Raw genomic sequence first — 16054 nt, 5'->3', positions numbered from 1 at the left:
TAAAATTATTAAAATTTGCCATAATGAAGTTACTAGTATTAACGTAGAAAATATCAAACCGCTATTTCTCTGTAATATTTATCAAGTAAAATAATAATCGTTGTAACATTTTTTGCTTAAATGTATACAGTTGCTAGCAGCAAACTAATGTCATTAACTCGGCATGTGTCAGTTCCTGTAATGCTCTATCGTACTAACGTCATCAAGTTGACATGTGCCAGTTCCTTTAATTACAGGAAATATTGTTACAGAGATTTAATGCCTGATCATTCAGGTCTTTAAATAGAATTGTATGTTTTACGAAATGCCTTCTGGATCGTATATCACAAACCTTTGAATAACACGTCCATCTGTTCTTACAAGACAAAACAAATGCTGATTCTTAAGGTTTTTGCAAATTTGTCTGACAAATTTACCGTGCAAATTGCCAAACATATTTTAAAACTTAATATATATATCTTTATTGCCTCCATTTTCTGAAGATGTATATAGCAAAATACATGTGAAGCAAATAGCAAAATAATACACGTCAATTTACATGTGATAGACAAACAGACAATATGCACAGTTACAAAATAAGAATGTACGATTGTAACAAAACACATAATAACAGGTACTGCCTAAGACTTTAAACTCAATTTCTTCGAAAACGAAAAGGAAACTATGTTAATTGAGTCTTAATATTGTACATGAATAGGACTGAAATCTCAGCCACCTAAATTACATTCATGAGACAGTCATACAATTATGAACCTAAATAGCAGTATAAATCTCTGTTACGTTGTAATACATTCATATAAAAGGTTATTTGTGTTGGATAATGTTATGACGCAGCTGTTACACTTTATACAGGAGGTAATATGATGAAGGGAAACAGTTATTATGATAAAATACAGGTACAGTGCAACCATTGTAGAGCAACACCCTTTGGGAGATACAAATATACAAAAGAGCATATAGATGTTCCATCGTTCTTGGAATAGACTTAATTAATTTATTGGAAACAAGTGGCATCTTAACCATGAAAATTACTTTGTTTTGAAAAAAAATGGTCCTCTGGGTATATCATTTGTTTATTCAAATGTAGTTTGGTACGCGGAACGGTATAATATGTACTTTTTTAATGAAAGAAACAAAGGACGTCATTACTGTGCTATATATAATAGAAAAAAGTGGAAACTCCACAGGTCGCTCAACACGACAAAAACGAAAATGTTGCAGGCTCGGTTTGATTGTGCCTGTTCATGGACGGTAGTGGAAATGCATGCTACCGTCCACGCCCTCTAGCCCCGGGTTGAGAAGAACTCAACATTAACACATGCTAAAAGTACAAAAACAATTTAGAGACATCTGCAGATGTGTTCATACGGCGGTGCACATGGAACCTTCAATGATACACTAGCGTGTAATTCCATGAAAAGCGGAGGATGTCCTCAGATAAAATATTGTCTGCTATACTAGTAAAATGAAATATAAGCAGATCCGTTGGAAGCATATAACGCGACCGAGAAAAACGTGCAGACTTGGTTTGATGGAACCTGTTCATGAGAAGAGGTAATGAGATGTACATCACTCCTCACGCTCCCTAGCATCATCTTACTAGTAAGCAGAATTCTATCTAAATTAACTGAATGAATCCATGATCACAATGACCAGAAAATATAACAACTTGAGTCCAAGTACGTGGAGACTTTTACAGCCGCCATATGTAGTGAAAAGTTAATATATACATGTATACTTCTGTTTTCTAATTCTTATCAATGACAGTCTTTCGTGATCATTTTATAGATGTAAAAAATAATTGCATTATTGTGATGTTTCAAGAATGGCATAATGTATCACATAAATAAACTTTTACAATTAGCCTATATGATTCGATTTTCATACATTTTGGTGTGTTATTTATAAGAAAGTTTCTAAACCCAATAATATATTTTACTTACAAATCTTCAAGAAAACATAAAAGAATATAGAGTGTAAACGGCAAATATCTTTAAAACATGTTTTTCCACTAGAGCAAGAATCTTAATATATTCTGAATTTGTTATGGCAAATTAATGTCTTCAAGACCCACAATATTTTTTATCAATATATTCTGTACAGATCAGAAAAAGGATAAAACAAAATGGACACATGGCTACGAACTGTGTACTAGTATCTTGTGAATAAATATGTGCCTGATATTAACAGAAGGTTTTAAACCGAAGGGTAAGATCAAATTGTTAAATCTTTCAAAACATTAAATATACAGACTTATGTAAAAATAATGTTTTTCAAGAATATGGTTCAGAGATAGGTAAAAAACGTTGACGCTTGCTTTTGATTATACCTTCAACTTCATACATGTATTGTTTTGCAAGAGACATTTCGTTGCGACTTGTCATAAAAATATCTTACAAATTTTAGAGGCTTTCCCTTTAAGCCGATAACCCATATCCTGCTAAGAGATAATTTTGTCTCGGCTTTTTGTATACAGACGACCTTGCATTTAGCACAGTACACATCAACATGAAATTACCTCTAATTTCTTACCAAAGTCAGATCACATCTTGCCTAGCTTATTATCTAATATTGAACCTTTTCAATAATTAGTGTGGATTTCGGGAAATGCGAAAAAAATGCTCTTTAGATATAGTTGCCTAAGGTTTGTTTCAGTTCTAATGTTATGTTTTATGTTGTGTTAAGTGAAGTACTTAGGAAATGTGTTATGGTTCTAGTTACAAGAACAGAATTACTACCGCTGTGCAGAATTATGCACTAATATCCATTATTTTGTACCAATTAGGCAGAATTATTATACAAATAATTAGGGACATTGTTGCTTTTGTCTACGGTTTTCTGAAAATAAAGTAAAACAAGAAAAATACGCCATAATACCGAATAAGTGACAGAAGCAACTGTCAAACTATCGAATATATGAATAGATTAATAAAATAGATTTATTTATATTGTAGCATTTTGAAAAGCTATCTTTTTAGTTAATATTATTGTTTACCACAATAACATATACAATGTTATGAAAACCTGTATACTCAGCTGTAAATCATAAAACAAAGTCTTTACAACTAGGATTTAACCAGCTCTCCAAATACGACATTGGTCCGTGTACAAACTTCAACACATAATAATCTTTTATGAAAGCTTAAAGATATTCTTTCAACATATATATCCCTGATAAAACCCCAAACGTCAGACGAGTAGTTAATTATTGGCAGTATCAACCTGTCAAAGAGCTCAAGACAATGTTGTGGAGAGATGACTGTGAATTTATACAGCTATTTATACATCTGGAAAATTGCCTTCAAAAGCATATCCACATGAAATTGTGTTAGTTTTGTTGAATGCCCCAGCAGACATAAACATACACCTAGCTATTCAAAGTAGTCAACTATTTTCAAGAGTGAATAATTGAAATCTGCACTTTAGTCTTTATTATTTACTGTAAGTTTTCATCTGTTGCAGTATTTTGCTAAAATATCTAAGGACATTTGAAGACCTTCGCTGTCGTTGAAAACAAGATAACAAAAATACAACAGACTCGGTTCTATCTTTTTGTGTTCATTAGAGGTAACGAATAGTGCAACACCTCTCACGCCCACGGGCAATGGTTTAAGCGAAACTCTCTTGTACACGAACATCGAATAAACTCCATGATTCCAAAGAATAATAATAATAACAACAACAATGAACACATTCTAATGATAGTCACACACTCTATAAGAAGTATATAGAGTTAAAAACCAAACCAAAAACAATACCTTTAAGTAAGATGTGTCCGTAATCCCTTTTCAAGCTTTATATCATCATTAAACATTATAAATGTTGCTCATGAAAAATAACATGCCAGTATCTTTCTGGAACAAGTCTGTATTCCTATTTAGCGAAACTTTGACGCAACAGTGCCATCTGTTCTTGCAAAAACAAAAGTTGAGACGGTATGCCCAATATGTTGTATAAATAAATGCAATGTTTTATATAAAGTTCGATGCCAAAGCTCATATCAAAATTAGAACTAGAACTTAATATATATTTAACGTTTGGTGGACACATTTTAAGCATTCAAGATAGATATGTTTACTTAGCAATTAGAGTTTTACATTGAACAAAATTCATTATAATAGTGTAACTATCAAACTTGTGTCTCAGGCTGCCAGCAGAGCTCTGGGCCTTTGTACAGCCAAGTTCAAAAATATTGGCGGAATGTCTTTTCATGTTTATACTAAAATGTATGACAGTCTGTATGACCAAGAAGCCTTACGGGGATTTGATTTAGAATACTCGTACTTCTGTGTTCATAGCAAGGAGGCTTTTTGTTACAGGTAAATACACCATAAACACTGCTGTTGCCGGTGATATTCACCACAGATCGAATCCCCATTCGACGAGAGAGGCATACTTTTTAGTATAAACATGAAAACATTTTTAACATGGCTTAGAACAGACCAAGACACTCCATTCGTAAAACAGTTAAAAAGAGTTGCTGATCTTTGCTGTCGATTTAAAAAAGAATGATAATACAACAGATAAGATAGTATTTGATTTTTGCCTAGAAGGAAAATTGCATCATAGGATTCAATAATTGTTTATAAAGTGTAACTGTAATAAATGCAGTATTATTTAATATCAGGCAAACTATACACACTGTATAACGGCTTTATTCTATCGACTACCTTTCATATTAATAAATAAGTAATAAAATGTTTTCTGTTCGGGCTGCCGTGATTGGAGAATAGTATAGTGTTTGTATGGTATTTAACACAACTTTTTAAAAAATTATCAAAAAAACTAAAACATGAATGACCCACTGAAATTCCTCCTTAAATTGAAATGGATATCATTGCTCTGCTGAATCCATACTAGTATTATATTCAAATGCGAGCACTTTTTTCTATTAGAAGTTAAAAGATATACATGCAGACCAATATTTAAAGATAAAGTAAAATTTCTTGTCTGTAGTTTGGTTTTTAAAAACATTTCTTATTTTTCCTGTTTTTTGAACTGAATTATAAATTTAGGAACAAGTCGATCAAAGTTGGTGTTAACTAGTTTCCATTTCCCATATCGATCTCCGCGCAGTTCGACCTCCGCCCCTACAGGAATTTCCATTTAGATTTTTTTTTTACTACGATCTGTTTACACAGTATCCTGTATTACACAGTTGAGGACCCAAAAATGGATATTAAAAACTCAAAAGACTAAAAGACAAATGGAAGCGATAAACAGCAACATTTGCATTTTCTACTACATATTTAACTGTGATTATTTGTTAAATAGATATGTTAGATGAAACAACATCATCATCTTCTTTCCATCATTTTCTTAAACAGGGCTAGGCGTCGTAGACACGCTATTTAGTTACCGTCGTGTTAAATTCAACAGCAGAAAGTAGCTCAGCGTGACGTCATTTACCGCACGCGAGTGCTTTAACAATCAAAGCCTTGAGATGTCTGGTGGTTGCGGGTTTTGCTAGATTTATTTTCATTTTAAATGCCAATCTATAAATATACATGTATAAGAAACAAATACTAATGTACCTCATATCTAAGATAAAATAGCAAACAGTGGAAACTTCACAGGTCGCTCAACACGACAAAAACGAAAATGTTGCAGGCTCGGTTTGATTGAGCCTGTTCATGGACGGTAGTGGAAATGCATGCTACCGTCCACGCCCTCTAGCCCCGGGTTGAGTAACTCTACCTGACCTTACATGAACTTATCTTAATTGACAGCTGGAAGTCAGTGATGTGACCATGGGCTGGAATACCTTGTCATTGACAGATCTTATATAATCTAAATGGTCAGTGTGAATGGATAGGGGATGAATAGGAACTGCTTGGTCATTGATAATTTATCCTCATTGTTCATGAATGGGACTACTTTGTGTAGCACATGAACATCCTTTGGATGTGATTTGGAATCAAATAAAGATGACATGATTGTCAGAAATACACTTAACTTTGATAGCGGGATAAACCGCAACCAAAAATTTATATGCTTGGTCATATTAGAATAGTTCATACAATGTTCTGGACCAAATCTATTAATAGGTAAGTTACAATGTAGAGTAATTAACAAAAAAGAAAGAAAAACGAAAAAACTGGTATACATACACTTCCTTTGAAAAATAAAATATTTGAGGTAACCATTTCTATTTTTTCTGTTTCCAGTAACCATGCAAGCCTAACTCAGATTAACTTCGCTTAGTTTTATTATCTGCTAAGAGCCTGCAGCATTGGTGGTATTAATCAAACTAGATTCTTTATACACAGCACCATTAGGAATTTACAGCTGTTTTATTTACTGGAATACCGACATATGTATTCAATTAACCTGAAATAATAACCCCATAGTTAAGTTGTGGACTCAAGCTTGATAAACATCAATATTTTCTTTGATATAAGTTTAGTTTTTACCCTTATTTATTTTGTTTTATGATATTTCCGTACTAAAAGACCATTTTAATTTCAAATGTGTTCATATACAAGTATCTGCAATGACCCGAAAAACGAGTACTTGACTGATCAACAAAAAGCGGTGCCATATAATACTTTTTGTTAAAAATATTGACCCGCAACACATCCCAGAATGAAGAAAGCTATAAAACTTATTAGAAATTAAAAACTACTATTTGTGGTTCTTTTTCAGACCTTACGCAGTAAAACAAGTATTTTTAAGATAGACAGATATTTTTAATACTGAAAAGTATGATATCTTAGCAGCACCACCACGAAATATCATCTAGGAATTATGTATCATGTAGAATATGGTGTAACTGATCAGAATCACATATGCAACAACTAGCAGTTTGCTATAGAAAATGTGTGTGAGAAAAAAATGCAAGCTTCAGCGAGCCCTCTAAACATTTGCGACTAGTGTACATACGATACTCTAATTATGCATTTCAAACTTTTCCAGCCAATGTAAATCAAATGTAAACAATACTGGAGAAATTTACGTCCGTAAACAGAAATGCTGCCGCAGGACGCTTATAAAGAGTTCCAATTTAGTTCCATTATATGTAGCGTAACGTTATGTATTGCTCCTAATGTTTTTTTTAATCGAGAAATATTCTATAAGCAACACAGCGAAGCTATGGAGATTATTTAATTTTTGTACTATTTTACGTGAAATAATGAAACCTACTAGCCTGCTACATTTTGGAAAATATCCTACAAAGGAAAATTGGTCCTGGTTTAGTAGCCGTAAAAAGGCATAATAAAATCTTTCAGAAGCTACTCTGTAACGATGGATTTTGTCAAGATAAACAACAATTTACTTTAGACAACTTCAGAGAACTACAAGACCTTGTAACATTTTCAGTCTCACATTGCTTTTGTTAATGCTCTGTGCAAATAAATACGAACATTTTACTTCTAATATGAAAATAAGACAATTGGGTAGGTGCATTAAAAGATTAAATTAGGCTATGTTGAGTAAAGCGCCCTTTTGAGTACTCGACTAAACTGAACCATATCGATAAAATCTGAGACTATTCTTTAGAAACACGTCGTAGCCAGGCAAAATAATAACAGACTCTATTTGAATCAGTTTTTTTTCATAATAAACTATTATATGTGCAACACCATTAACGCCACCAGCCACGTTTCTTTTTTGAATTCTATTACATAAGAACCTTGAATGGAATCTATGATCCCACAGGACCAGAAAATAAAACAACACAGAGAAATATCACGGCCAACGTTCACCTTTCAAAGGCTGCTGCTAAATCTGAAAATCTGTAAGGAGACCCTCTTTTGGAAGCACAGAATGAAGCCATGCAAAACAACTGCAGGGCAGGTTTGACTTTATGTTTAAACGAATCGCCGTTTTTCATATCATTCCGTCCCATCATCGCTGTAGATGGGGTGATTTAAAAATATACCAGACAACGTAGAAATTGCGTTATTTCCTCCACTGAATCAATATAACTTTATAAAACATCAAGTGTAACAAGACATTAACATGCCAAAACTTTTATGAAATGTTCTCTGATTTCCTATCAAAGTCAGATAATGTCTTGTCTAGGTTTGTGTTTTATATTGAACCTCTTCAACAATTATCGTGGATTTTGTAATGTAGCAAATGGCTCTTTTATATTCCATGTCATGTCTGTTTTATGTATAAAACTGTTAAGAACAGTACTTAGGATATGCGTTTATGGTTCCTTTGCAACGGAAATTACCACATGTTAATGCCGTTGTGCAGAATTATGCACTAAGATCCAATATGTTACAATAATTAGACAGGGTTGTACTAAGAAAGCTTGGAAACTGTTTCATATCGCCTACGAATTCTGTCAAAGTCGTCTTGAAATTAAAAGGAAAAAAATGTAATAGGGGTAAAACGCTAATTTTTCGCCATTTTGCCAAATATATGTATGAGAACTGTAGCTAGCCGAAACAATACTTTAAAGTAAATGGTGTCCCCCTCCCCCACTTATCTCTTTTCCAAGACCACATATATTAAATGTTCCTTATGACCTTATGACAAGTAACACACCATTTGCGCCTGGCGAAAGTGTTTCCGGTTCACAGCATACTAAAATATTTTGCAGATATTTCGACTCCTTGAAATATAGTGCAAACCAAATTTGGTCGACCTTGTTTTAAGATTTAGGAAATTTGGTCTAAATATGTATGTAATAGTTTTACGACACATGATTATAATATATATTTGATTACCATTAATTTGTACAAAACCAAAAACTACATGACCAAAATTAAAAAGTAACATACGTAATTTGCATACTAATGATTTTTTTTTTGTGTTTTGTAATAATAAATATATTACATGTATGTTGCTGCTTCTGACACATCAATTACCAGAACGCTTATGAACTTATATCTTATAACCTACAAAAGTCAGATAACATTTTCTAATAATTGGAACCTCTTTAATAATTAGCGTGAATTTCTGGAGGTGTGGAAAAAGCTTTATAGATATAAAACGTGCTTTATATTCTCTGGGGATTTCGAGAAATGTCAAAATAGCTCTGTAGAATTAGTGAAAACGTCTTCAAGTTCATGAGTGTTGTGCAGACTAATGCACTTGGACTTATTGTGTTGTAATATTTTTGATAGGCTTACCATAAAAATAATGAACAGAACAGAACAGAACATAAGTTTATTGATAAATCGTATGCACATTGATTAAACAATTAGATATTGAATCACATATAATGGGGACACCGCTAATGCCATCTTAAACTAGTAGGTGATTTCTTCTACCTTATACAAAATGATGGAGGATTTTGTGTACGTTATCATAAAATAATAAGGACATCACTGATTTTGTGAACCTAATCATAAAAAAATGAAGACGAACCCAAATATGTTTAAATTATCATAAAAATCACTGATGTTGTTTACCTTACCATAAAAATAATGAGAACCGAGATCATCTACCTTGTCATATAAAAGTCGTCCGGAAATGAAAGGGATGTGGGAGGAATGTAAGCATAATTAAAATAATGAATGCCAAAGACATTACATGTGGCCATTCGAAAACGAAAGTTTTTTAATGTCAATAAAATCAATATATAAATATCCCATCGATATACTCTTCACATTTGTTTCATTCATTTGAAATATTGCCCCTTGAGTGAGTAATGTGGTCCATGGCAAAACATGTTCGAATATTGAACCGATCTTTAATTAAATTAATTCTCATATCAGAAATATACAAAGTTCGATACCAATTCTTAAAACATAAGATATTGCAAAAATGTTTATATTACAAAACTTCCAACCCTTCGAAATGCAGTTAGAATAAGACTTGGATCAATTGTAAGATTGAGAGTTCTGAGTAATAACAAGTGAATGAAGTATTGCCATGCAATACAAAGTCCCCTACTGGAAGGCACCTAATTTTCTCTACTGCAGTATAACATAATGAACTGTATCTGTCAATGATGTATAAACAATATTGTACTATATATACAATATAATATAACAAAGCACTAAAGTCTTGGATTAAAATTTGCATATATAAAAACGTACAGTTGTTTTCATTTGGAATGTTTTTGGCCTATTATACAAAAAGTTATCATAAAAGTTATTTATAGTAACAACAAAGTGAAATTAATCCTAAAAAAAAAATCTATAAAATGTAAGTCCACAAGAAAATCTTTACCAGGTAGAGATAGATCAAAATACACCTAAATATTGGATGTAACATGCATGTTGTACCACAGAAAACGGTCTCGATTTTTCCCTACGGCCAGTAATTAAAAAGTTACAATGTAATCTATTTATAGTAACAACAAAGGGACGTAATTCTAAAAAAGTGTGCCTCATGGTGGTCAACATTTGTGCCAAGTTAAATCAAAATCTCTCCATGCATGAAGAAGAAATTCTCTGGACAAAGTCATTCTTGAATTTGACCTTTGACATCTAAGTATGACCTTGACCTTAGACCTAGCGACCTGATTATGGTGCAAGACAATTTGTCTCATGGTGGTGAACATTTGTGCCAAGTTATATTAAAATCCCTCCATGCATAAAGAAGAAATGCTCCAGACAAAGTCATTCTTGAATTAAAACTTTGACCTCTAAGTATGACCTTGACCTTTGAGCAAGGGCTCCGGGATTTGCGCATGACACGTTGTCTCATCATGGAGAACATCTGTGCCAAGTAATATTGAAATCCCGTAATGAATGACAGAGTTATGGACCGGACACGAAACAGACCCTGTTCATGCCATGTTAACATCTGACTACTAAGTGTGACCTTGATGGCCTTTGAGCTAGGGGTCTGAAAGTTGTGCATGACACATCGTCTTATTATGACGTACAATTTTGCCAATTGATATTAAAATCCCTTCATGGATGAGAGAGTTATGGACCGGACAGGAAAAAAGCCCTGTTGACATTTGACCTCCAATTGTGACCTTGACCTTTGAGTTAGGGGTGCGGGTTTTGCGCATGACACGTCGTCACATCATGGGGAATATTTGTGTCAAGTAATAATAAAATCCCTTCATGGATGAAAGAGTTATGGACCGGACACGAAACAGACCCTGTTCATGCCATGTTAACATCTGACTACAAAGTGTGACCTTGACCTTTGAGCTAGGGGTCTGAAAGTTGTGCATGACACATCGTCTTATTATGAGGTACAATTGTGCCAAGTGATATTAAAATCCCTTCATGGATGGGAGAGTTATGGACCGGACAGGAAGAAAGCCCTGTTGACCTTTGACCTCCAATTGCGACCTTGACCTTTAAGCTAGGGGTCCGGGTTTTGCACATGACACGTCGTCTCATCATGGGGAACATTTGTGCCAAGTAATAATAAAATCCCTTCATAGATAAAAGAGTTATGGACCGGACACGAAATTGCGGACGGACGGAATGACGGAATGACAGAATGACGGAATGACGGAAAAGTGCATTCCTATAGTCCCCAAAACTGGTTTTCAACCAGTAGGGGACTAAATAATTATTATTAGATTAAGTTTATGCTGCATCTTATACGTTTACAAGATTACTCCGGCCGTAAAATCTCCACGCACTTGGACTCTCTTCTAGCCCTTTGTAATCACGGAGTCCATTCAGTATTTTAATATTAAAGTGTCGCTTAAGACATTGCTAGTGGTTTTCGGTGTGTGGGTCGGGATTAGGAGTTGGGCGTAATTTTTGTGTTGCACATTTCATTAATTCTGATGAATAAATTCATTCAAACCGAGTCTGCTGGTTGTGCTCCATGCTTCAACAGGATCTTCTGATAGATTTTATATACAGGAAAGAATAAAATAACGGAATTGAAAAAATATATGACGTAAATTGCCTTTATATTACTGTGTGCAATATTTTGATTGCAACCAGACGATGTTTGTATCAATACAATGTGCAGCTGCTTTTCTACATGTATTATGATAATTAGCAAAACGGTGTTTCTCTTCACGTAATCCTGTTTTCATATAAACGTATAAAATACGGGATATTAATGCTATCGTATTTAGAAATTTCCATCAAAATTAAAAAAGGTATATTTTCCAGAAACAAATGGAATAGATAACAAATGTATTAGTATTTCAGTTAGGACTTATATGAAGTTTAATCAATAAATAAGGAGGCACCAGATTTTTTTTGGAAATATTTTTTTTCTTGAAACAAATGGAACAAATAACACATGTACCAGTATTTCACTTATGAAACAGCTTCAAATGCTTAATTAACAAATCAAGAGTTACAGGGAATTTTAGGTCATACCTAATTGATATGATATAACTTAATAATGAGAATATTCAACAGGTATCACTAATCAAAATATTATAAGCTTATCAAAGATTTTTTTATGATATTTATCAAACTTTTTATCACTGTGTTTATATGAGTTTGCCATGAGGGTATTATTTCAGGTTAATTAATTACAGATGTAGGTATTCTATTAAATAAAACAGTTCAGTTCCTGGAGATGCGTTGTATAAAAATCTAGTTCGATTAATTTATACCACCATTCACATAGCCTCTTAGAGCAGTTGATGAAAAAGAGGTAAGCTTGCGAAAAAGTAAATCGGAAACATTTGCCCTCAGGTTGAAAAAATACGACATAAAGTAATAATTATTGCTTAATAGTATGGTATCTTAGTAGCACCATCATGGATTGTTATGTAGTAATAATAGATCTTTAATAAATTGTAAAACTGGTTATCACAAAAACCGTTTATAGAAAACACTAGAACGACGGGTTTTGATTATTTTAGACGCGGTATCAGTTCATGATAGCTTAAGAAATCAAAAAAAGAAAGAATTGTTTAAGACACATTTTCTAAACAAGGACACAGCTCTAAATGGAATGGTCACTTTGTAAGAAAACAACTGTCTTAAGGATCTCCAAGGGAACATAAAACAAACGGTTAGGGACTGACAAACCAAACACATAAAGCAATATAGTGGGGAGCCGCCGCATTGGAACGAAAAGTGGTAAAATGCCTCTTCAGACTTTACACCGTGTAAACTGGCTAAAAAGGCTAGCAATGCTTTTAAATTATATCTATCAAGGAAAATGGATATAAACGGGGAAGGTGGGTATGTGCATATGGGTCTCATATAGTATTATTTACACATGACCTTTAAGTATTTAGTTATCAAACAAAAATACATTTTACTACAATTTTCTATTATCTGTTTTGATTTGTAACTGACTATATAGAGAGTATTCAGTTTTATAGTAATTTGTTTTAATGAAGGGATTTTAACAGATATTTTACAAAACATATATGGTGTGAATGTAAAGAACTAAATCAATTATCGCAGAAAACGCCAAATTTACACGAACTCCCAGAACGCTTATGAAGTTATTTTTTGGTAACATACCAAAGTCAGATAACGCCTTGGCTAGATTATTATCTAATATTAGACCTCTTCGATAATTAGTGTGGATTTCGGGAAATGCGAAAATAGATTTGTAGATATGTTGAAAAACGTCTGTTTGAGTTGTGTTCCAAGTCCTTGTTTGTTTTGTGTAATGAAAAACTTAAGGATGAAGTTTTTGATTCCACTGCAAAGCATATTACCGCAGAATGATTGAAGCACGAACTTGGCGTCATTTTGCTTTAATAATTAAGCAGAAATATTATAAAAAGAAATGGAGACATGCACAGTGCATAATGAAACATTTAGCATCCCATTTTAACAAAACACTCAAACCTGTTTTAAAGACCACCTCCGAATAAAGGCCACAACTACGGACCCTGCTTATAAAGGCCGCTATTTTGTCTTACATGTTATCTATTAACAGTGTAAACTTAGCTGTATAGAGAAACCATATTTTATCTTCCAAGTGTGGTCTTTACAAAGAATTTTGACTGTATGTCTAGCGATTTAGTGGGGTGGGGGAGTGGGGGAGGGGGGGGGGGGGTGACATTTAATACCCTCTATCTTTTTCCTGAATAAAACGATTATTACAACAAAAATTGTCGTCAAAAATCTTTCTCATTTTATATCGCTTCAATGTTCATTTTTGTTACGTGTAAAGAGTTAAAGCAATTGCATTTCAGTTTCATTTTCAAGCACACCAAAAATTTCAAAATTGAATAAAACAATATATAATGACAAACTATCCTGTATAATACAAATCTCCGCCAATCCCAAAATAAAACCTGCAATTATTTTTTTCGTAGATTTCAATTGGGCACAGGTAAAGTTTTATAATCAAACTAAGGAAATGGGAAAAGAAACACACAGGTTATTACGTCAATATAATATTTACCTTTGATATAGAGTTGCGCCACAGTTTCCGCGCTACCTTCCGAATTCTGAGCTCTACATGAGTACACTCCTTGGTCTTTAGCTGTTACATTCTCTAAAACCAATACCACGCAGCCATCAGGTGTATATTCAAATTTATATCTTGTATTTGTAGTGATATTAACACCATCTTTGTACCAGCGTACGGACGGACGGGGAAGACCAATAACTTGACATTCGAATCGTTTTGACCCGCCCGCGGGACAACTGGTGTTGTCTTCCATTTCTTGAACCGGAGCCATTTCTTCTTAATATAGCCTGAAAAATTGAAGCGTCAAGTATATTTTTATTGATATTTTAAATCTATAATTTCAGATATGCAGACCGACTAGCAACATTTCGCCATTGTTTTTCGTGAAATGAAAATAGTTACGAAACAATTAAAGTCAACATTAACAAAACATTATAAATGGTTCAATGGATATTCACTGAAATTGTATTTACATTCCTTATATTTATACATTCATTAGTAAAACACTAAATGAGATATATTATTTCTTAAACAAAAACAACTTTACAAATCGAAGATTTAATTGGATTCCTCCATTAGGATTTTAAAATCGCTGTAATTGTATCGACGCGCTTATCAGTTATATTTTTTAATTCAGCGGTACATCACATAGATTTTCGAACTCAAAGCTTTCAAAACATGTTAACTTGTCTGATAGACTAGTTCTAGTTTAAAACAATCTCCATGACAGCTTTAAACTAAATGTGTCATAGTTGTATTAAATTATATGAAACATTTGTCTATGGAAGCGTGTGTGTTCGGGTTTAACGTCTTTTTCAACATTTTTTTTAGTCATATAAACGACGGTGTCTACTTGTAGCAGTGAGCACAATGCCTAACTTTATAGTGCTGCCTCACTGGAATATCACACCATAGACACGTGACATGATACTCCACCCAGTCACATTACACTACTGACACCGGGCTGACCAGTCCTAGCACTACCCTCTTAATGCTGAGCGTCAAGCGAGGAAGCTACTAGTACTCATTTTTTACGTCTTTGGTTCTATGGAAGCATCTAAAGATATTGGACAACAGAATTATGCAGTGACGTCCTCGAAATCACAAATGTTCTTTGTGGTGTTCTTGCAAAAGTTAATGATTTCTAGAACAAAAGAATAAAATTTTTTTTCATTGTTTTGAAGAAATGTTATCACTTTGATTACTCTAGTGCTCCACTCAAAAAATTATATAGGCAGGGTGGAAGCTGGCTGAGGGCAAGAACGGGAAGGGGTAGCTATAAAAGCTACAATAAAAACACATTGACAGAGATAGAACAGGAAAGCCACGATCCGCGAATGCATCTTCTCTTATCCACAACAACACAGCGGTGCATGCAGACAAAGAAAACTATATAAACAAGTTGCTTGAAATTTGAACATGGCCTTGTGCACAGTCATACCAGGTATATAACCCGGGGTGGGGACTGGGTGATCAGGGCGAACAGCAGAATTATACTCCTTTCAAGGTTTTGTGAAAACTTCTATTGCAAGTTAATATCAATTTTGTCTCATTCTTGCATAAAAACTACTTTTTTCACTGGATCCGCTCATGTATAAACGGGAGAAAAATCGTGTGCAAACAAGGCAATTCATGTGTTGTTAATACATGATTTTTATTTTTGAAATGCTTCGCCAGGGACATATGTATGTATTTTTGCGCACACTAATATTTGGCATCTGCGTCTTGTTTCTTCCATAACAACCTCTTCTTGTAGCATTATAGATACAATGTAATCCATAGTATGTTTAGCTGTATCAGTTTCCAACCCCAAACGACTGCCCCCATCAAT

At 33.6% G+C, this 16054-nt stretch overlaps 1 protein-coding gene across 1 annotated transcript in view; it reads right to left on the bottom strand.

The window, feature by feature from the left end:
* Window positions 1-14502, bottom strand: part of LOC123539355 (muscle M-line assembly protein unc-89-like) — an 84318-nt gene extending 69816 nt beyond the window's left edge. The window contains exon 1 of the mRNA XM_053530263.1: window positions 14215-14502. Coding sequence (XP_053386238.1) covers window positions 14215-14494 — 280 coding nt within the window. The 5' untranslated portion in view covers window positions 14495-14502. The remainder of the gene's footprint in view (window positions 1-14214) is intronic.
* Between the last annotated feature and the right edge of the window lie 1552 nt (window positions 14503-16054).

Source organism: Mercenaria mercenaria, chromosome 18 (assembly GCF_021730395.1).
Source record: "Mercenaria mercenaria strain notata chromosome 18, MADL_Memer_1, whole genome shotgun sequence".
In the NCBI taxonomy this organism is placed as follows: Eukaryota; Metazoa; Mollusca; class Bivalvia; order Venerida; family Veneridae; genus Mercenaria; species Mercenaria mercenaria.
Note: the sequence above shows the minus strand (reverse complement) of the source record. Positions and strands in the feature narration are given on the sequence as shown.